The sequence below is a fragment of the Netta rufina genome (genome assembly GCF_964035555.1).
Source record: "Netta rufina genome assembly, chromosome: 1".
NCBI lineage: Eukaryota > Metazoa > Chordata > Aves > Anseriformes > Anatidae > Netta > Netta rufina.
In genome coordinates, this window is record NC_140123.1 from 105,610,034 (window position 1) to 105,632,811 (window position 22,778).

Consider the following 22,778-nt stretch of genomic DNA (forward strand, 5'->3'; position numbering starts at 1 on the left):
AGCAGTTAGACAGATAGCATTTAATAGGAAGAATGTGTATCATGGATTAAATATGTGCTCAGAAAATAGGAAACTGCTAGTTTTTGTATCTCATAAAAATGGTAATGCAACAATTAGCAGGGTCATATTATAAAGCACAGACTTTACTCTAGCTTAATGGATCGAGGGATATGCATTCATCAGCAAGGATGGATTTAGCATAAAACGACATGTAAATGAATTGATGACTGATCATAAATTAATTTTAGTGCTGAAGAAGTAATAGAGACACAGCAAGATGCCACTTTATCATAGTATTTTACAGCTCAGCAACATTTGAGCAACCACTTAATGTTCTGTGTGCATTTCTTTTCTAACAGCTTGAATAAATTTGAGAATTTTTTTGTGCCTTTCAGCAATACGGAAACCAAAAAACCTAAAAAGATTGAAAATGCAAACACAAATAAATTTGGCTAAATGACATAAATTCATTTTTCATTAAATGGTTATGAAGGACATTAATTATGGTTGGACCTCTGAAGTGCCAAATATGTATATGTGTTTTGACTCAATTTATTTAGAGTTTCCTGTCCCCACATAAAAATTTTAAAATATTAATGGTTTATTTTAGTTGTATACATTTAATATTTGGGATATCTCTGGGGAAGTATATTGTAAAGTATAAGTCCAAGCTGAATTTTTAAAGTATGATCACATTTATTCTGCATTCAGGAATTTCCATTATTCATGTTTATTCTAATGCTACAATGACTACTGCCCCCTGTTATTTCATCACTTCCACTAAAATTATTGGTCATTCCTTCTTTATAATCATGACCAAAGAGGTCAATGCCTTTCTCCTATACACAGGCTAGAGGAATTCTGTAACCAATTTCACCTGGAGTAGCATCAGTCCCTGGGGACTTCACCCATACCTCACAAACCTGATCAGTCTGGTCCTGTTCCATCAAAAAACCTGCAGAGGAATAGTGACTTAACATTAGCATGCGCTTAATGGTCTTATAAAGGAAAGCACATAAGCACGCCCATACAAGTCCCAGTAACATTGGTTGTTAATTTTAAGCATGCATGTAGAATTTTGTGTATGCAGAAGAGTACCAAATGGAATTTTCAGAAATGTTAGGTTTGTTGTGAGCAGCTTTTATTTCACAAGTGCATTAGATTTTTTTTTTTCCCTGAAGTAAAGCAAGAATACGCCTTGCAAAGAAAAATAGTGTTTTTATTGTAGGCAAAATACCACTAAAAGCTGTAGTGCGCAACCTACAAGAAGCTAGCACCTCAAGTACCCCTACCTTTCCCTGAGAGCAAAGAAGCTTTCTGTTTGCGTTAGCACCAAGAGATATTTTATGGAGCAAGAAAACAGAGTTCAACTTTTCACAGAGTTGATTTTGTTCCACATAAAGCATTTACTGCTGCTGTCAGCAAGAGTAAAATTTACAGTTGCCAGAAAGCGTAAAAACTCAAATGTGCTCTTGGAGAACACATAGTGAGTTGCATGTAAAGGAGACACTAAAAGCCTATTTCATTCCATTTGCAAATGCACAGTTGATCTGAAAGGGATGTCAGCATCTCTTATCCTGCCTTTATTCAGAGAGAAACAAATGTGCATCTGATTTGGGAAAACAAGAGGCCGGTGGATGCCATTAGAGAAGGCATCCCCATGTGCACCCAGTGAACACAGCTACATGGTGGCTTGAGGGGCCTGGGCTGGGCTGCAGCAGGCCCGTGCCAACTGGGCCATGTCCACACCCCTGGAGGGCAAACACAGGCAGAGTGAATGAGTGGATATTATGAGAATTCACCAGGTTAGCGGCACACACAGCTTTTGGTGATGGCAGCTTGCTGACTCGAGCAGTTATGAAAAGCTTTGCTTTGGTTTGCAGTCTGCAGGTGGTCCAGCAACCAGAAGTCACGTCATCATTTGCTTTAGTTGTTAGCTGCATTGACGTCCTCACCCAGTATAGCTCACATCCATGCCAGGATTGAGCCGTGCTTGCAGCATGACAGGTGCTGCCTCCTCACGTAGGTGATAGAGGCGAGGGGAAGGAGAAGCGACCCATGGGCAGAGTGCCTGTTGGTGCTCTCTGTCCATGGGAGTGCAGAGGAGGTCAGGAACAGGGCTTGTCTAGAGAGTTAGCCTGAAAAATTGGCAGTCTGAGGACAATGCTCTACTGATAATTAACATTTTGGTGTTGTTAAGAAAACCTGGCATGGCTGTGAGTATGTAAAGAGAGAGATGTATGCACATGTGTTGGACAGAGCATTAAGGACGTTTGCAGATTTTAAGTATATCTCATACTTAAAATGTGAACTCTTTTTTTCAGCTGGATTGAGCCCTTCTAAGAGTAGATGAAAAATAGCAACTGCTCCTAGAGACACTTTAAAACTGTTCCATGATCACATGTATTATATCCTACGCAACAGCTTAGTGGCTGGTTAGCAAATGGACAAAACAATGTAAGCAAATGGAAATTCAACCTTAATTACCTTTAAAAGGTCCTCCAGTATATTAGAAACCTATGTATATTGGTGCATACTCTATTCAATATGTATTTCCATATGCATCTACACAGAAAATAGAATCATATAAAACCCTTGGGCCCTGAAACTAACAAAATGCATTGTAAGTTTTCAGCACCTGAATATCTTTGATATCTGCAGGTCTAATCATATTTTATGTTTCAGCTTGTGCTTACATATTTTGCAGGATGTGTTGATAAGCAATTGTTTGAAATTGTCCTCAGCTATAGCATTTCATTTTCTTACATCTGCACGAAGTGTTTTATCTCTAGTATCTCTTTTCATACACAATCAGAAACTCTTACTAAGACTTTCTACTCTCCATTCTCTATGATGTTCTATCACACTTTGATTGTTAGTTCAGATTGTCAGTTAGTCTTCTCAGAGGAAATGAAGTTTTAGCCTTCCCTTGCTGTTATCTAGGCTTCCTTACATCTGTCTACATCAGGTCAAATCTGTTTGGAAAATAACAATTTTTTGTGTGCTCTTGGCAAGCAGAATCAAACCCTGTCACTCTCTGTTGCACTTACCACACTTTCTGCCTGTCTGACCTCCATAGACCTTTTCAGTTTATTTTCTTGTATTTTAGGAGTGTATGGACTTTTGTTTTTGTAGCCCACCACTTTGATGACATTAAAGGTTCAGTCACTGCCACATCACAGAATAATCTGTTGTTCTCAGGCTGTTTGATGCAGCATGCTACAGACTAAATTTCAGTATTCATTTATTGTACTCATTTCTTATTTTTTCAGTATATTTTATATTTTACATGATGTATGTAGTTATATAGATATAGTTATGTAGCCTATCAGTTTGGTTCTAATAACTGGGTCAGCATTGATTTACTAGTTAACGATTTCAAACAAAATAATAATTTCTTGGACAAATATTAAAAGCGCTTTGAAGAACATGACTTACACTGCTGTACATTTTATGTATATTCACATAAATTCACCTGTGCTTACTGAATAGTAAAGTCAAGGCCATTATGTATCTTTCCACGTGTTGTCATATTTTGGAAAACTGGTTCTCTGCAGATCCTCATTGGTTCACTGGGATTTTTCTCAACATATGTATGCCACTTTTTAAAAAGCAGCCTTCAGCAGCCTTCATCTTCATTATAAGATGAAGAGGAACCTGTGCCATCTCAGAGCAATAATACTCTATGTCTACATGGTGCCATGCAATGCCATGTGGTGACAGGTCCCAAAAGCAGTGTGGTAGCTTTGTACTTTAACTGGGTTTGGTAACAAATAAGTGGGGCTGCCCTGTTCCTGGAGCAAAGCTAGCTGTGTATTCTTTGCCTCATTTTCCAATGCACGTTGTAGAATTATCCTGTGATATTTATGCATGATTTTCAGAAGTACAAAACACCATCAACTCCATCTGTAACCTCAAAAGAAACAGAATTTCAGTACTTCCAGAAAATTTGAATTCAGTGATGGCTTTGGAAAATACATATTGTACTGTTGATAGGTCCTTTGTGCACTGAGAAAAATAAAAGAATATAAGTGAAGAGTAAAATATGATTCCTTCCCTCAGTGTTTTGCTCTTCACATTTTAATTACATCAAGACTTCTATATTCCTTTTTTTTTTTTTCTTTTTTTTTTTTTTCCCCACTGGTATCTGGTTTTCTGGGTCCATTTTTATGACGTTGTTATCACTTTGCTCTCCTGCAGTGGTGGTAATCTATAGCTAGAAGGTATGGCTCACTGACTGACTCAGTATTCATTTTGAGTGTGTATTTGCTCTGCTCTTGAATGTCTATTTCTAACCTGTTAAAAAGGAAATTTTAATCCCCCGGAATGAACTACCTTACATCAGCTTTGTTTGGGCCATAAAGATTGCTCATCTGTTTCAAGGTTTGTTTGAGAAAATGATATGATGCTGGTCTTGTTCAGGATTGCTTTTGAAGCCTATGTCTGACTTCAGCCATATCTGCTGAGACATACACTTGTGCTGTCCTAAATTAAGACTTCATTTTGCAAATATTGAACTAGATACTGCTGTAAAATAAGTCAAGTAAAAAAAAAAAAAAAAAAAATATTAATTTGGGTCTCAGGGAAAATATATTAACTTTCAAAAAAAATTTTTCATGCTTGTAGAGGATGTGTATCATTTTGTTTACAGGATGAGAGCTACATGGAGCAAGCTATGAATGGGATCCCATTTAGTTGTGATAGTGGTCTTTTATATCAAATTGTGTCTAATAAACTTTGGGTTTCCTGTTGAGAAAGAACATATTAAGTGGGTCTTTAGCCATTAAATGAATACTGTTCTTTTGTACGAAGTGTTGTCAAAGTAACTTTGAGTTTCCTGTTGAGAAAAGACATGTTAAGTCAGTCTATAAACTTTAGATGATCAAAAAATATCAAATCTGTACAACTCACTAGACCCCTACATTTGTTTTTAGGTTCAATGGTAAATGGATGGGGTTCTGCGTCTGATGAGGACCGTAACTTTTCTAGTCATAGATCTAGTGTAGGTAGCTCCTCAGATGACTCGATCTTTACCAGCGGCAGTTTTGCACAAGCACTGGTTGCAGCAGCAGATAAAGCTGGTTTTAGGCTGGATGGAACCAGCCTGACAAGAGCAGGTTTGTAGACTCAAAATTGATGCTTTCTGCATGAAGGGTGTCTCTGCCTGTTCTCTTCTTTTCAGTGAACCTGCGTTTTACTTCACATTTGTCTAACATGCATGTAGTAAGGTGGATGGAGATATTTTTATCAGTATATTTTAAATGAAACCTTACATTATGTTTCATTTTAGTCACTTGAAGAAATGAATAGCACAAGCTTCTAATCAGCACTTCTAGTCTGCTACTATTTCTCTTTATGCTGACTCCTCAATAGATTTACTGACATATGCTCTGTTTAATATTTCGGTGAAGAAATCACTAATTCTGTGATGCAGTCTTTGATGATTTCATTTCTGCAATGTCTCCTCACAATCATTTACATTTTCAATGATTAAAATCACATTTAAACTGTTATCTCCATCCCTGCTTTTCTGTTGCATCTTCCTGCAAAAAAAATGTATTTTTCTGTGACGTTTTTCTAAACATGGGGGTGGAATGGTATGCTTTTATTATTAACAATACAAACTGTTTAAAAGTATTTTCTATCAGCTGGCTTTAAAAATATTTAATTCAATAAATTATTATATTTGATTGAATTTAACTTTAATTATGCCAACTAAATTAGCCAAGTTAAATGTAACAGAAGTGACTACTACTTTTGAAAACAACCAATCTTATCTTCTAGAATGAATGAATGAAAAGTAAATATAATTTTATTCATAGTTTTAAAGCTCCTTATTTTATTTTTAGGAAAAACAAGCATGCAGAAAAACATACTTTTAAATATTTGCTACAGAGAATATGTTTGCATTTTCTCATTCTTATTGAAATAGCAAAAATACCTCATTATTTAAATCCAGACAACCTAATAGTAAATATGAATTTGGGTCATATCTTCTGTTACACTTTCTCTTCCTATTCCTACCCACAGTTCCCATAATATTCCTATCATTTTAAAATTTTAATTATTTGTCTTGTATAAAGTCTATCCGTCAGTAAAATATGTGCATTCAGGATAAATGTCTCCAAATGTTAGGGATAATAACTGCTGGCTTTCTGCATATGATGACTTTATGACAAACAGTGGCTTTTAGGAATTAAGAAAAGAATCTACAATCCTATGCCAACAACAAACTACAGGGTAAAATTCCAGCTTTTTTAAAATCATTGAGACCTTTCCCATTGAGTTTGGTTAGACATAATCATCCTTAAAAGATGGCTACTTTACTGATAAAAATAGTTAAAAACCTCATTTACTTCTTAGATTAGTGGGACATTGACTGAGTAAATTTGTTTTGTCATTTAAATAAAAAGAAAGGAAAAGCTGCTGTAGATCTTCAGCCATCTACTATGGGCAAATGGGACCAAACAATAACTTAAAATTATAGTGTTATGCTTGAAGAGTCTCCTAAACAGTCTTGAATGAAAGGAGCGAATCCTTCCCAACCTTTTCATTTTTGTGTTTTTATGGCCTCAATAAAAATAATGCAAAGATTCACCCCAATTTAATGCCACTTGTTTCAGTCCCTCTGAGAAGTATATTTTCCACCACAAACATGCACGTAACAAAAATATATGGGTATGCAAACACAGAGATACTTTTAAAGATGATTTCTTGTCATAGCTATGTAAATGCAATATACAAGAATGGGATGAGAGCTCTCTTGTCAATTATATTTTCTTAGCTTAATCAGGTCACAAACACATTTAAACTGAGCACTTCCATGTAACTCCATGGATAGATTATTAGAGTTTAGGGTAAAAAAAAAAAAAAAAGAAGTATCCAACTCCTGTGGCTACCTTTCTGTTGTCTTTTTATTCTCTTAATGATCCGGAGGCTAAAGTGAAACAGGAAGCATCTGTAAGGAAACAGCCCTCCCCTTTTTTCCCCCCACAAAAATATCAGCAAATGGAAACAACTCCGCAAGGCTTACTGTAGTTTCATTACGATATGATACCTCCCAGAGTAGTGTGATCAATCAGACCTGCCTATTATGGATCTGCTGTACCACAGTAAATCCGTCATAGTGCAAAATGGTGTTCTGTAGTGGAGAAGCAGCAGAATTATTTCTGTTCCCTGCTCTGGAGGAAAACTGAAGCTCCTGACTTTTTACTCCTTTGCAGTTGGGACAGTTATTTTCTTCCCTTCAGAACAGCTGTGAAATATTCTCACTGATGTGAAAGAAGTCCAACTTAATAGCCTCACATGGGTGTGTTTGATTGCCAAGCATAAAAGGCTCTGGTAAATCCAGGCACAAGGCAAGGCATCTCTCCTGCAAGACACTTTGATTCCATTTTCCAGAAACCATTGTGTGATTTGCCAACGTAGTTCAGCCAGTTTTCCTTTTAACACCCATGGGAAATTAAATCAAGAATTAGTGAATTCATCCTTGTCTTCATTTGCACACACTAAATCTGCTATAGAATCTGACACTGCTCAGCAGTTCTTCCTGGAAGGGCTGCATACAAAAATAAAATGCTGTAATCAGATATTAGGTGCATTGAAAGATGTGTTTTGGGAGCCCACACACCATTTGTATTTGCCCCGTGTCCGATTTAGGTCAGTGCTATTTTATTTTTCTTCATTTTCATGGAGGGATAAAAGAGAGAGTTTTTAGAGTATATATTTTTTCCAAACCAACTTTCTGAATTTATGATCACATTTCTTTACTCCAGAGAATAAGTGTGAAGGTTCTTCATCCAGCACTTGCTAGTTGTGCTTGGATGTTGCAAGTTTATTTTTACAAAACATATGTGTAGCATAATGTGAACTAGGATGGAATTTCGGGCTTAAATCCGAATTTCTTCACATTAGTGGCCTTTTTTTTTTTTTTTTGTACTTTTAAACAAGATCTTTGATATTTTGTCCATGCTCATCTACTCTTTTATCCTTATCTATGAAACAAGGACTTGATCACTTTTCTTTGTCTAGCTGCAGCTGTGCAAGCTATAGAGGTTGGTGTTTCCAGCCTTCAGCCCAAATGCTTATTACTGCTTTCTCCCATCTCCAGAATTAGCTGCTTGGGTAGGTGTTCTGCAACCCATTTCAGTTTAAATGAGCCAGGTTATCAAAGGCATACAGTTCATATTCTTTAAGTTAGTTCAATTAGCTTTTTTTTTTTTTTTTTTTTTTTTTTTTTTTTTTTTTTTTTTCCAGAGAAGAGTTACAAAAAGTCCACATGAATGGTTCAAATGTGGTAACCTCTGGTAGCTGGCAGTGACGTGCAGCTGTGAGACAAGCCAGCCTAAAAGCAGGGTCCTCCTAAGGGTGCACATCAGTCAGAAGATAAAAGCTCAGGCCTTAGATAGTCAGAAAAATACTGAAGTCAAATACAGAGGTGTTATTCTAACATGGACTTATTAATGCTAAGTAGTATGTTAGACTATAGCTACATTTTTCACTTTGCCCTCTTTTTGCATTGAGAATATTTAAAATAGTGTAGTAGGTAGCATTTTACTCCTGATTAGGCTTATCTAAATCCAGTTGTATGTGGTGGCATGCTGGAAATAAGCGTGTCTGTTACAATGCATGAAGAACAGTGTGGTACTCAAGCATGCCTCTTCCAGAATTTTGGTTCTTTTAAGTTTTTTTTTTTTATGAAAAAATGTAACTCACAGGAGGGTAGACTCTGGACTAAGTTAACTAGAAGATAAAGCAGCTTCATACTAGCTTAGGAACAGTTGATCAGAAAAACAACAGCCGTTTTGTCACTTTTCACCAAATCTCAGAGCATTTGGGCCTACGCTTGCACTGACAGAGCAGAAGTTCTGACTGGTTTATAAGCTTCCCCCTTCAGGGGAGGTTAAAGAAAGTAATAATGTTATATACAAGTTCTAAACACATCAGAATATTAACAGCACTGAGATGCTGGTAAGAACAACATACAGGAAAAAAAAAAAGAAAGAAATTAAAAGTCAGTGATACTTAGTGTTCTCAGATATTAAGTAATGAACAAGCCTAGCAAAGTGTTAACTGAATAAAAATATCAAAATAAGAAGTGGAGTAAATGAACTGTGCTCCTGCAGTTTCTGCTGTGATGCTTATCATGACCTGCTCCATAGAACAGCATCAAAGATGATTTTAAAAGAGAAATCATGTAGCTTGTTTAGTCTATATATAAAAAACATTTGGGGAATAAATGCATTCAGAATACATTGTAATTAAACACATAAAATACTGAAATGAACAGGAAAATTTTACCTTTTAAATTCCATCTTTATTTCTTGAGAGAAGAGAGCCCTTAAGTACACAAAGCTGCACTGCTACATAGCTTGCAAAACCAGTAATGTTTATCTCAATGGAGTTACTCCAGATATACCGTGCACATGGGAGCTCCTAAAATGAGAATCTTGCTCAGCAAACGTGAAGGTGGAAGGCAGGAGGAGATAAATTTGATATGATTGCAGAACTGTTTTCTTTCCCTGCTGAAGGCTGAGGAGTTGTTATGACACATCTGTTCTGAACACAGAGCAGGTAGGAGTTACATGGCGTGCAGTAGTTTTAGCACAACAGATGGAATGGCTTTAATTACAAAAGTAAAGACAAAAGAATGCCAAGTTTCTCACTTCGCTTGTGGTGTAACTTAAGCAATTGTCATCAGCGGGTACCTCATGGGGACACTTGCTTGCCTCTGAGAGTTAGACCCTATTTAATGTTTCATAACAGACATTAATAGAACAGCCTGTTTCAAGTCAATAATATTTTTTTTTCATCTGGTTTCTCTTTTTCTAGGCAAAGCATACCCTTCCTCTCAGAGACCTCGGCCAAGCAGTCCTTTTTCTACTGACAGCAACACCAGTGGAGCTGTCAATCAGAATCAGAGGCCAAGGCCCACTAAAAAACACAAGGGAGGCCGGTTGGACCAACCCCCCTTGCCTCATCGCAGGGAGGGAATAACAGATGGTAAGTGTGGTGGTGGGGAGCCCCTGGCAATGGGCTGCAACAAGCGGGTGTGCAGAATGGGGGAGCATAAAGCTCTCTTTTAAGGCATGTCCATTACCATGAATTACTTGTTTGGTGAAATGGGGTTGGCAGTATTGCAGTGTGGCAGTGCTAGCAGTGTGGAACCTGGTTAAGTGACTCTTCAAGGAGCTTTTATTTGTTTCAGCTCTGAACAAGTCAGCATCTCTTAGTTTTTTTCAGATCTCAGTATAAATCTTACAAAAAAATAATAATTGTGCTGTATATGAGTTAACATTAAAACGTGACTCATGGGTAATTTCACATTAAATCTAAATAGCCACCACCAGCACTAGCAGCAGATAGTGAATTCCTAAGGAGAAATGTACAGCCAGTCCCACAGTACTCTATTTGGTTTGTGCTGTTTTTCACAGCCACCCACAGCTATAGTAATAAGTGCCATACTTTCATGTGAGGCATGATTCTGCCTCACATCTTGTCTTCCCTGCTTCATTCCTGAAATTCACTGACATCAGTGACTTTGTTTTCCTCTTTCATCTGCATTTCTCTCTGACCACAGCTTTCCATCTAGAAATTTCAGGTGTGTCTGCTCTGCTCTTCTAATCACTAAGATCAGCTCAGCTTTCCATTATCTTTGTCCACCCGGTCTTGAGTTTGGCAAAAGATGCAGTTGCTGTCTGTTACTCTTTGAGGAGGGCTGGATAAGAAGGTGGCCAGCTGACTACCTCCCCCTCTTTTCTTCTGATATGACTGGTCACTGTAAGTGTTGAAATGGTCAGAGGGAACAAGCAGGCAAATGGAAAAACAATGTTAAAGGAGCCACCAAGGATAACTGTAATGCCGAGCAGATGGGAACGTGATCACATTCCTCATGCTGACCTCTCTTGCAGCTTTCAGGGCAGGGTGATTTTGAGAGCTCAGCTGATCCACCTGCCTCAATGACACTCCTGACACTGGCTTGACCATGGAAACAAGTGTGATGCCAGTGAGTCTGTCTCCTAATTTTTAGTACACCTCAACAAATCTTCCAGCAGATGTGGAAGGTGTTAAAAAAAAAAAAAAATCACTTTAGAATAAAAGTCCTCTGAATTCTAGTAACCATTGCTTGAGAATCCCTTCATTATCTTCTTTTGTCAGGTAGCATGTAATAAATAAATTTGGTAGAGAGCATATTTAGTATGGTTTATTTATTACTCTAGGTGCATGTAAAAATATGTTAACAGTATGCAAGCTGGACTGTGGCCATTAAAACAACCACAGCTCTCCTCTCAGCCGTGTTCATCAGGTATACAGATAGTTTTGCAATATGTTCTGACAGATTCCTTGATTGTCAGACCACAGAGAATAAAACGGGTTCCAGAAGTGAAAGTCTTTACTAGAAAGGTTATCATTATATCTCATGTTCTGAGACTCACCCTCCCTGCCATATAATTTGAGGAAAGAACTCAAAATAGCTTAGAACCTACTCATATGGTTTTCATTGGTTTAAACGTTAATGCCCTCCACTTCTGGATATATTCCAGAAGCCTCCATGCTACACAGATCTATTAAATAGATGTGTCCATGAGAGCAGTAGAAATTCTATAGAAATTCTGGGTGTTGCTTTTGGTGCTGGCAATACTCTTTCTGTGAATACAGTAATTCAACACTTTTGTATGGCATATCCTGTCACACTGAACTATGAACCTTTTGGGCCACAAATTGCGTATACATTTGTGTTTGTAATGCACTAAGTGTGCTGGGACTTTAATCTTTTTTTTTATTTTGAGTACTATTACTGTAGGAATATTTATCGATAAGGTGATTATCAGAAGATGGGAATCTAACTCAGGTCGTGAGAGAAGCATGACTCCTCAGGGTGTGACTCCATCATAAAATCTGACATTGTTTTGAATTGGTGAAGGAGAATGAATTTTAAGATTTATTTAAAGAGAGGAATCTTCTATGGTCTTTGATTTATTCTTTATAAAGCATTAACTGTAGTGGAGTTTTTTTAGTATATTTGAGTCAGACCACCAGTGTTATACCCTTATGCTCAACGATCAACCACTCAGGCATAGGCAGTAACAGTAACAACTTTTGTGTGCAGGTAACATAAAATTTTTCTGTTATAAACCTAATTCCAATGCTTACTGTATGTAGTAAAAATGTGTAATGTATTAAAATCATAGAGAATCCTTTCTCATTCTCTCTTACCACAGAAACAAACACAAATTGTACTGTTTTTCCATCTCAAGTGTTACTGAGTCATTAAAGTGTAAAGGCAAGTCTGAGTCATAGCTAAATTTGCAAAAGAACATTTGTCAATTAATGAAGCTAAAGATTGCTGCTGCCACCTGTATGCATGTAAACAAACTAAATTTAGGAACCTGTGGTATACAGAAATTAAAAATGGGAATTGTGTGCTTTGTGTAGAATATTGCAATGAAATTAACAAAGATGTGCAATACTACTGTTCTTAAGCTGCTGTTAGAAAAAAGAAGTAGGAGAGCCTGAGACAGATCCAGCAATTCTGAGCTCAAATTCAGGGCTGTTTATTCAGCCTGGGCCTTCCTGATTTTAGTGGGAAACATCTCTATACATTTTCTCTTGGTTTGGAGTTTTCTCTTGGAGATGTCTCTAATCCATTCCCTTATTACTGCTTCCCCTTGGATTTCTCATATGAGAATATACTTAGTTTGTCAGTCTTATTCAAATTCCCAAGCTGGATGAGTCTTAGCATCCTGTGTTTAGGGCTCATCACATATTGAATATGTCATTTTAAATTTCTTTTTCAAGTAAGCTCCAGCTATGTCCTTTCTCTGCCCTTTCTAGTACACTTCCCGAGCACTTCTTCCTTGTTAACTGTAACCATGTGGGATAGTGTAAAGGACCCATGGAACTGTAATGTTTAATGTGTATCACACAGATCCCAGATGTTCTAAGCATATGAGGATATAGCTTCATGCTTACTTTTGACACCAATCCATACAAATCTCCTAAAAGCCTATTTTTTCATTTCCTTCATTCTAAGGTCAGAATCCTCTGGAGACTGATTCTAGACTGAATCATTATATTTGTCCTCCTGTACAACTTGGTTTTTAACTTCCCTATCCTAAAAGACTTTGGAAACAACAGAAAATCCACAGAGGAAGTTAAAAGCTCTTCCTTAGTTGAACAAAGTGTTTTGTTTGTTTGTTTGTTTGTTTTTAAAAAAATAGAGAAGTCAGAGAGGACATGTAGTTATGGATTAAAATGGAGAACTGTGACTTAAGATTCCTATTAACTTTCCCGCTGTCTTGCTATTGTGTATTACAGATCAATTTTTGCTAAGGTGTGCGGTGGAGAAGTTGCTTACCTACTGATGCTAGAAAATAGTTCAGAGACTTATTAAATGTAGCAGTAATTATCACCCCTAGGAAAACAAATGACTAGCACAGATAGAAAGATATGTCCTTATACTTCTTGGTTTTATAACTTGCTTTTTTTTTTTTTTTAGTTAATTATGAGAGGTTGAGCCGAAGCTTAACTGGTGCCTGAATCATTTGGCCTATGTTATGCCTTCTAAAGGAAGGCTGGAGTAATCCCAAGCCAAACATCCATCTGCCTCTGATAAGGCACTCTGATGTCCTACAGCTTTTCAGTCACAATCCCTTCATTACTAAATCAATAAGACCATCACTGCCCCTTTCCTCCTCACCTCTCCCTTCCTTGATACACTTATAAAATTGCCTTGCAAGTCTGATAATCCTGCCATTAGATGCTGCAAGTGGAAGTTTGGATGGCATCCCACTAGCCTAGGAAGTTACTAGCTCAATATGGATTTTCAGGTGTTTTACTTGGCACCTGGAAGATTAATGTCATGTAAATGGAAGTGCAGTGACAATCAGTGACATTTATCTTTACTGAAAATCCTCCTGAAGTCCCTAATTTTCTACATTCAAATCTTTTCTGGAGTGATTGACATTATGGAATGAGTTTGCTTGCCTCTCTGTGGTAATAAGTCCGCCTGTTAGGGAATGGGAGGACTAAGTCGTCTGATCTCTGTTACCCTCTAGTAGCAGCTGAAATCCCAGTCATTAGCCATCATGTATGTACAGACTTACAAGTGTATGCTGAGACAAATAGATGTCTTTTGCTGGGAAGAGAGATGAGAGGTAGGAAAAGGCGAGACTTCTCTGTGACATTGGAGACAGAAACTCATAGTTCCAGATGCACGGTGTCTTTATACTATGCTCTGACAAGATAACAGAAGATCTGCAGCATAAGATGAGTTGTGGAACAAATCAAAAGACACATTGCCACACAGAGCTCTCCTTCAGCTTCTTTTATTGAAAAGGAAGGGTAGGTGTTAATGTGACAATCAACCTCAGTAAAAAGGTGAAAAAGCGAATGGTTTAGTCAGGTGATGGTCGGCTAGAATTAGTAACCTCCTCTACAGATCTTCTCAGACATATCTGGCATAGTTCAGTAGGCTTGTACTCAGGCTGGAGACAGCTCATATTAATTCTGTAGTCCCTGTAATCCTTCTAGAATTGTGTGAAGCTGTGAAGCTTCATCAGAAAATAACTTTTTTTTTTTTTTTTTTTTTTAATTTCAGCTACCTCAGCCACAGGTCTAAAACACCCAAAGAGCTTCACAAACATGGTTTTTCATTTCATTTCTATTCATCAAGCAATTATTATGCCCATTTTGAGGATACGTAAAAGCAAAAGTCAGGTTAACGTCAAATCAACAGCATAATCCTACTGTAATTCCTGGAGTAACAGATAGATCTAGAACATACAGGACAGGTTAAGTACAGTCTTTGCTACTCAGTATCTAATTAATAACAACTATTAGATTGCAATTGCTGAAGAAAGGTGCTGTATGTTAAGTTTATATAATGCAATAATTTAAACCTTTTTTTTTTTTTTCTTTTTTTTTTGGTAGTGATACTACTACTTACAATTTTAGTTTATATTAAACTAAATATTTAATCTTGGAAAATTGCATTGTCCAGTGACATGTTATGACTGTGCTTACTGGATTCAATACATCTCCATTGCTTACACATCACAACTTCAGTAATATCTATTTCAGATTGCATAAGCAGATGCCAGTTGTTCTGTACATTAGCTGGTTATGATTGCAATAAAATCAGTTATAAGAAAAGCCATTTTGGAAGCCAACACTATAAGCAATTTTAACATTGGCAAGCTCCCATACTCTCCTGCTTCCACCTACATTAACTCAAGCATAGTCATTGTCATGAAAGGTCACATCTATATTCATAACTAAAAATTTCTCAAATAAATTAGATCTGCAAATAAAGAATACACCAAACTGGCTAGAAGATTGTTATAAAACCATTCTAGCCAGAAGATAGATACCTTAATCTGGGATATAACACTTCAGCTCTTAAAAAATATACAGAAGCAACATCAGATACAACTTCTTTCTCTTTTAGATACAAATAACCCACACATCTGCACACAGCAACTTTGGAAGCATTTGTGCCCCAAATGTAGGAGACAGAAATACTACCTCTAACAGCAAGGACATGAAGCTTCATATAAAGCTGAAATAGAGGCTTCAAAATAATTTAGCTTCAAAGGCCTCCTCAACAATATATAAAATGAGTTTAAGTCTCACTAGGATTATGAAAATCAGCTCTTTCTACAAGTAAAAGGGTAACTTACTCTTCCATGCCTTTTGAATTCCTTGATGAACCTTCACAACATGAATGTACAAAATAATAGAAAGTGAGGTGTAACCATACCTAGTGTAAACTAACATAGATTTAGTGAAGTTAGTGAGGCTGCATGGATTTATTTATGCATTGACCAGAATGATAATTAAACAACTAAATATAAACTAAATATAAAACAGGTAGCTTATAAGGGAGAGTATACTATATGCTCTCCTTTTTCTTTCTTTCTTTTTTTTTTTTTTAATAATCTAAAGATTTTCTTAACTCTTACTAGTCTATCATATGGTTTATGTGAAAGTCTTACATTTAGATTTGCCATTGTCCAGATTCTATAATTAGCTTGGGTCATGAACTAAAAAACACAGTGTACTTTTGCCTCTGCAAATGTGATTAGAAGCTCTATCACCAATTTTACAAGCATCTTAGTCATAAACTTGAAAAAGATATGTTGATAGAGAGACCAGGCAGGTGTCTTTCACCTTTCAACTGAAATTGTGTTTTGATTGGTTATATTTGCAAGACTGATAAGCTTAAGAGTGGTGGTATTCTTGTCTGTGAGGACTACAGCTTTTGAGAGAACTTTGAAATTGTACTTGAATAAAATGTTCACTCATTGCTTGTTCCATTTGAACATGCATTTACCAGAGACACATTGATGCATTTTCAGTGACAATAGGTTTTGTGAATAATTCTTTCCCAAGATTTTGTGGATTTTTTTGGGCATCTTGTTGAAGTAACATATTTAGATTTTAAGTGTAAGCCTCAAGCTGAAAATGAAACCCAAAAAAAGGGGGTGATGAAGCAAGCCTCCCAGTATGATAGGGGAAAATTACTCTGTCAACTGTCACAGATCTGGTTCTTACAGTTCTTACTTCTTAGTCGCTACACAAAGAGCCAGATGGAGTATACCCCATGGAAAATAAATATTCTTGGAAACGTAAGTCAGGGCTCAGAGTCTATTGATTATTATGGATGTTAGAAAGAGCTAGCAACACAATAACCTGCGGTAGAAAACTAGTGGAAAGTAAACAGACATTTTTGATTAACATGAAATTTCCTCTTTTTAAAATCAGCAGATTCATACCATTTGTGAGGGATTTCTTCTGTTTGTTTCTTTTCAGCATCAAAGAGAAGTTCTGTTTGAATTAAAAATTAGTTCATCTAAATCTTATTCACGTTTTTTAGATCTTCCACCACCACCCGACCCGCCTCCTGGTCAGGGTTTAAGGCAGCAAATAGTCCCTGGCCAGCGTGGAGGCTCGGCAGAGAGGAAAGGAAGCTCTCTTGAGAGGCAGCATGCACCCAGCGTAGATGACACAAAGAGCTCCTTGGACCGGCAAGCTAGGACGTCACTAGAGTGGCAGCGGCAAACCCAGGAGTGGATAAGCTCCGCAGATCGCCAAGAGGATTTCAGGAAAGCCCAACACAAGCAAGCATTCGGATCAGGTGCGTGTGCGCTGCACCAAATGAGGCCACGTAGAGGGCTTTTTGAAGCTTTTCAGTTGAGGATTTCTGTATCTGGCTAAGATAGCCTTCCATCCCTGCATTCCCGCATTGCTGGGGCTCACGCTAGAAAATGAAAAAGAGACATAGTGAAATTGGAGCTTGTGGTCCAAGTTTTTTCCCTCCTGCAGCCATGAAATCTCATTAGCACCTAACTTGGTGTGTTCTTTGCGGTGTTTTGGCAATTAATAATGTTGTTAAGCATAGCAGTAGGAAAAAGAGGAGCAGTTTCAGGCAGGCAGGAAAGGAGGAAGAGATTTTTAGAGTAGTTTCTGTTAGATGTATTTTTTCATACATACAGGGCTATATTTTCTAGTTCTTTCAACTTGCATCCAAATTGGCAGTTGTTTCAGTATATGTCCTTCTGAACTACTGCCACTCATTCAAACTATATTTATAACACTGTCTTCTCCTTATTCAAGTATATGACAAAATAACATTCATCTCCTAGGCCTAGCAAGATGATAGCATGGGCTTTCACCTTTATACAGGACCTACTTGTTGCTGAGTGCTGACTTTTAAATGTATTTCAAGTCTGTAAAAATGTGTAAAGGAGGCAATGATGAACTGGAGTTGCAGTTCTACACCATTTGCAAACCCCTTTTCTCAGCCTGACCACGAGTGAAAGCTGCTGTTTCAGAGCCCCTTACTAGGGTATTTTCTTTAAGCCACTAATTATATGTTATCCTAGTGATGATTAAAGTGATACAAGAAGGCAGTTGTTCAAAGACAATTAACACACAAAAAAATACATGATACACGGAGCTTTCTTTAGAGCTACACTACTTCTTCAAGTCTGTATGTAGCTGTATTGTAGTGGCAGTAGACACACTCATATTATTCATCTTTTTTTTTTTTTTTTCAGATTTTATTCTAATACTAACTTTCCTAGTTAATTTATCACCCTAATATCAATGACATTCTAAAAAAAATAGTAGTATGCTGGCAAAGCTGCCATGGGGGCAGGATTTACTGAGTAAAGTCCTCCTAGGAAATATTGCTATCCATATTAAAGTTTAAACATTTAAAATACAGTACGTATTTTAAAATGTAACAGTAATGATACAGTTAATACCCCTTAATCTTTCAGCTGCATAAACAAGTGGTTCGTTGTTCATGTTGCTAAATGATGATGTGAAGTCTCAGTTTAAAAATAGCATTAGTGTGTGAAATTAATGCTACTTGGTGTAATGACAATTTTAACTAAAATGTACAAGATGTACAGATGTATACAAAATAGCACAATATACTTCATGCATCTTTTTTTTTTTTTTTTTTGAAATGAATATTAAGTATACTTGTTTGACCTTCTTAACCACAACTCTCCTCCTTTCCTCTACTTTAAGTGTACAAAGAGAAGTTGTCAGTTATTCTGTGACATAGAGGGTACACAGTAGTAAAATTCCCATACTGCATGACTTGCATTTTTTGACCATAAATAAAAAGAACTTGATATTGACACTTCCAGTGCCCTATCTGAGCACTGACTTTAGGGCTGGAGTGTCTTGTTCTTGTCAAATTCAGGATGACCAGGGCAAGTGCTTATCCTTCATGCATGACAGAGGGTTGCTCTAGGAGGTACTGTGGTTTTAAACTGGTGGGACAGGTTCAGACCTTCATACCTGTATGTCTTTCTTCCCATCCCTGCTTCTGCACTATGTCTTTCTTACTCTGTACACTTTTCTCTGTTAGTTTTTTAGAAGGCTGCACTTGGATGGCATGCTTATTTTTTAAATAATATTAGTTGTGCTTCTTCTCTTTTCCTTTATTAATAAATCTCTGGTAATATGTTCTCTTCCAGTTTTCAAATATTTCCAGAGGGAGTTATCATTAGCTATTCACTTCCGTAAAATAAGTGTCTTGCAGTTAAGGGAGCTTCATTCAGACATTGCCAGGCTTTGGGTGAAACTTTGAAAGCAGATGCTTTATTTTGAAGGTGAATAGAAATAGAATATCTGATGTTGGGAGCCAGGTGTCCACTGATTGCATTCAGAATAGACAAGATAGCTGAGTTCCTGCTAATGGCTTAATTGTGGGACAACAGGAGAAGCACATCAAATATGACATTCTCAGCTACCCCTCTACAGAAACTAGTGCTAAATAAGGTTAAAATAATTTTGACAATATTGGTTATTCTCTTGGGTATATTGGTTAGCCTCTTGGTTATTCTGTTGGGTATAGAAATGTCTTACTTCCCGTGCATACCCAGATTTTGTATAGGATAGAATTATGTTATAGAATAACTTCAGAAAAGGCTCAGTCTTTCAAAGAGAAAGGCGTTGACAAAGCCTCCCCATATTCTTTGCAAGACTGAGGCATGGGGCACTGTCTTGAGAGCTGTCTAATGAAAGTGAGCCTATTCTAAGGACTTCAGACACCTACCTTTCATGTGCTACAACGTTACAGAAAACTTAGCCCTAATTTTATGTTACAATTGCTTATTTTATGGATTACATTTATTTCTGAGGACAGAACAGGTAATTTAACACACCATATGCTCTGTAATGATAATGTACTTTATATTTATTCATGGTCGTTTTTTCTCGATATTTCATTGAACCCAAAGGAGGCCTTATCCCGAGTCCACAAACTAGAAAAACAAATCAGTTGACCATATATGTCATCTTCAGACTCTTTTGTAATGCTAGTGACTTTTCCTTCTATCCTTTAAAAATATATCCAGCTTTCTGCTAAACTGATTTATGTTGCTTGCTTTATTGCTGCCTTAATGCAAGCTGTTCCATATTTCAGCCAGCCTTTGGAAAGCAGGTTTGCATCAGATTCTGTTGTTAGGAGTTGATATATAAAGAACAGGTAACATAATTTAGGAGGCTTTGGCTGTTAAATGGCATTTTACTATGTCTTTTAAGCAATTCCTTACATTTCAGCAAGGGCAACACAGTCATAGCACAAAACACTGATAATGTCCTTATGTCCTGCAGTGCAAATATTCTGGTCCCTTGGGCAGAGCCATAGGGAGATACTTCGGCAGAGAAAGAAGTCGGCTGTCTGCCCTCTTCTGCAACAGATTTATCTTATGAAAAGGTTCTGTTCAATAGGAGATCATATGGGGAATTCATGTATCCTACACACTTGTGTTGGTTGACACAGAGAATAAAGTCCTGTGTCTCCTCCACAAATATGTTCTCGTTTAGCGTTTCCCTAAGTTAATTGTGTGCCCCTGCTGCAGCCAAGGCAAAGGCTTCGAGATTGTGAATAAAAGCATTTTTATCTCCTCTTCCTTTCCAGTTATCCCCACCTACTTTTCTTTCTGCTCCCTGTCAAAGAAAGTGCGTTTCTCCCCATCAGATTGTTTAAGAGTGAAAACAATGGAAAATAGAATATTAAAAAAGCAACAGCAACAACAACAAAACACCTTTTAGCCCAGATTCAATTGAAAAAAAAATGAAGATTCAAGCAGGAGATATTCTACTGATTTCAGAAAGAGCAATTTTTGTGTTTAAGGCTAAGGATATATACTTAGATTCTATCTTGATCCAAACAATTTAGCAACGTCTTTTTCTTCTGCTTCTAAGACAGCAAAAGTGGATCATACGCAACAAAGAAAATAGTTCTTCTATTTCAGTGTTAAATCAGTGCTGCTGTTTTGCTTCTTAGATCAGGATTATTACAACAATATGCCCCAGAAACTCTAATCAGATGAGATGTCTTGTTTTACTTGATGCTATGTAAAGATATTCAGTCCTGTGTTTTATTGAGTATTAATGCTACTCTTGCAAGCAGTTCATTATTATAGGTCTTTCCTAAGAGGTGGAGTGAGCAAAAGTGAACCTTTTCCTCATAACAGAATATGAAACAAGCTGCAAGATTTACTCACCCCAAATATTACAACTGCTAATGTTATGTGTAATACAATATTTTCCAATGTAATTCACAGCCAGTTAAAAAAAAATCTTCAGCGTACTTTGCTTCATTAGAAATTACTGAGCTGCTGGAAGCTAATTAAATTAGCTGATATTGTAGTTTTTTATCTAAATTGATTGAGGTAATGTTACCATAATTTAAACTAAAGAAAAGGAAAAAGCATATTCATGTAGGCTTGAAGCAAAAATCTAATTATAGCTGCATTGTTTTGGAAATTGTATGTGTATCCATTTTTATTAAACAATCTATGATTCGTGATCTATTACCTCATAATGAATCTAGGCTTTTTATAATTAATACAAACTAACTTGTGCATTTACAAGAAAGAAAGATTAAACTCATGCTTTTTTTTGTTTGGTTGGTTTTGGTCTGTGGGATACAACAATGAGTTGTGTGTTTTCTTTGGTGAAATGGCTATGCTGTAAAGGAAGATAAAAGATAGATACCTGAAAGCAGGGAATGAATATGATGAACAGAATAGCTTGTTTATTTCTAGTGTATTGATTTTGTTTTGTTTTGCTTTTCTAGAAGAGGCACTGGTACCTTATAGTAAACCTAACTTCCCATCCCCTGGCGGACACAGCTCTTCAGGAACAGCTTCTTCTAAAGGATCGACCGGACCTAGAAAAGGTGAAGTCTTGCGAGGAGGTCACCAACGCAATGCCAGTGACCTTCTTGATATAGGCTATGTGGGATCAAACAGTCAAGGACAGTTTACTGGTGAATTATGTAAGTTTATCTCTAGCTATAGTTCGAACTCTCAAATACACAAAAAGACACAAATTATAAATCCATTGTGAAGAGAGGAGGAATTTCAGTGTGATAATCAGATTAAATTTTATCAAGATATTTTTGACTTCTGAGGTCTTTTTCCTTTGATGACAACCAAATGAAGTTCATGTGCTGTTTCACTTGAACCAGTTCAAATCCTTCTAAGTAATGCCAAGGTTATCTACATAGTACATCTTTAAATGTGTAGTAGTAGTGAAATTGGAAACAGTGTCAAAATTAAATAGAAATTCTAATATTCTAGAATTTTCTTTGCAAAGTAAAAAAAAAAAAAAAAAGGTATTGGAGATTTTTCTCAGAGGAGTGAATGAAAACTGAACTTCCTGGTCATAGTGGCAAGGTTGTGCCTTTTCCTAAAAGGTTGTGTTTTTCCTAAACTAACAAGGTTGTGCTTTTCCTAAACTTTCTGTTGCTTGTTGAGTAGTGTTCTGCTCTTGGATATGGGTCCTGTTTTTCAGCTGTGCTACCCAGTTTCTCAGTTGTATATCCCAGCTCCTTCCTCAGTTTTCCTGGCCAGAGGAATTATTTTCCAAATTTTTTTTTATTATTACTCAGTATCTGTTAAACCTTGATAGAACCACACTCATGCTGCACACATAATGGTGGTACTAAATGCCTGAAAGGTTTGAGTCTCTTGATTGAAGAAGTATGCCAACATCTAACCTAGCTCAGGCATATTGGTATTTTTACTAGTAAAAGCAATGTAGTTGTTGGCATGTCTGCCTCCTATTTGCGGCAGTCAAACTCTCAGTACCTACCTACTGTTACCTCCCAGTAGCTTGTAAGAGAGCTGTTGGTGATTCACACACCCTGAAATGTGCTATCTCAGGTATGGATATGGTGTTGGTAAGTGCTGAATTTTAGCATCCATCACTTTTCATCTTAGCAATTAACTCCCTTCTCCCAACCT

At 36.9% G+C, this 22,778-nt stretch overlaps 1 protein-coding gene across 1 annotated transcript in view; it reads left to right on the forward strand.

Moving 5' to 3' along the window:
• The window catches only part of ROBO2 (roundabout guidance receptor 2), a gene marked incomplete at both ends in the record, with an annotated part of 468,927 nt that extends 446,487 nt beyond the window's left edge, over positions 1 to 22,440 (forward strand). Inside the window, 5 exons of the mRNA XM_084291813.1 lie at positions 4,935 to 5,117; positions 9,832 to 10,002; positions 16,877 to 17,137; positions 21,608 to 21,808; positions 22,424 to 22,440. Coding sequence (XP_084147939.1) covers positions 4,935 to 5,117; positions 9,832 to 10,002; positions 16,877 to 17,137; positions 21,608 to 21,808; positions 22,424 to 22,440 — 833 coding nt within the window. The remainder of the gene's footprint in view (positions 1 to 4,934; positions 5,118 to 9,831; positions 10,003 to 16,876; positions 17,138 to 21,607; positions 21,809 to 22,423) is intronic.
• Between the last annotated feature and the right edge of the window lie 338 nt (positions 22,441 to 22,778).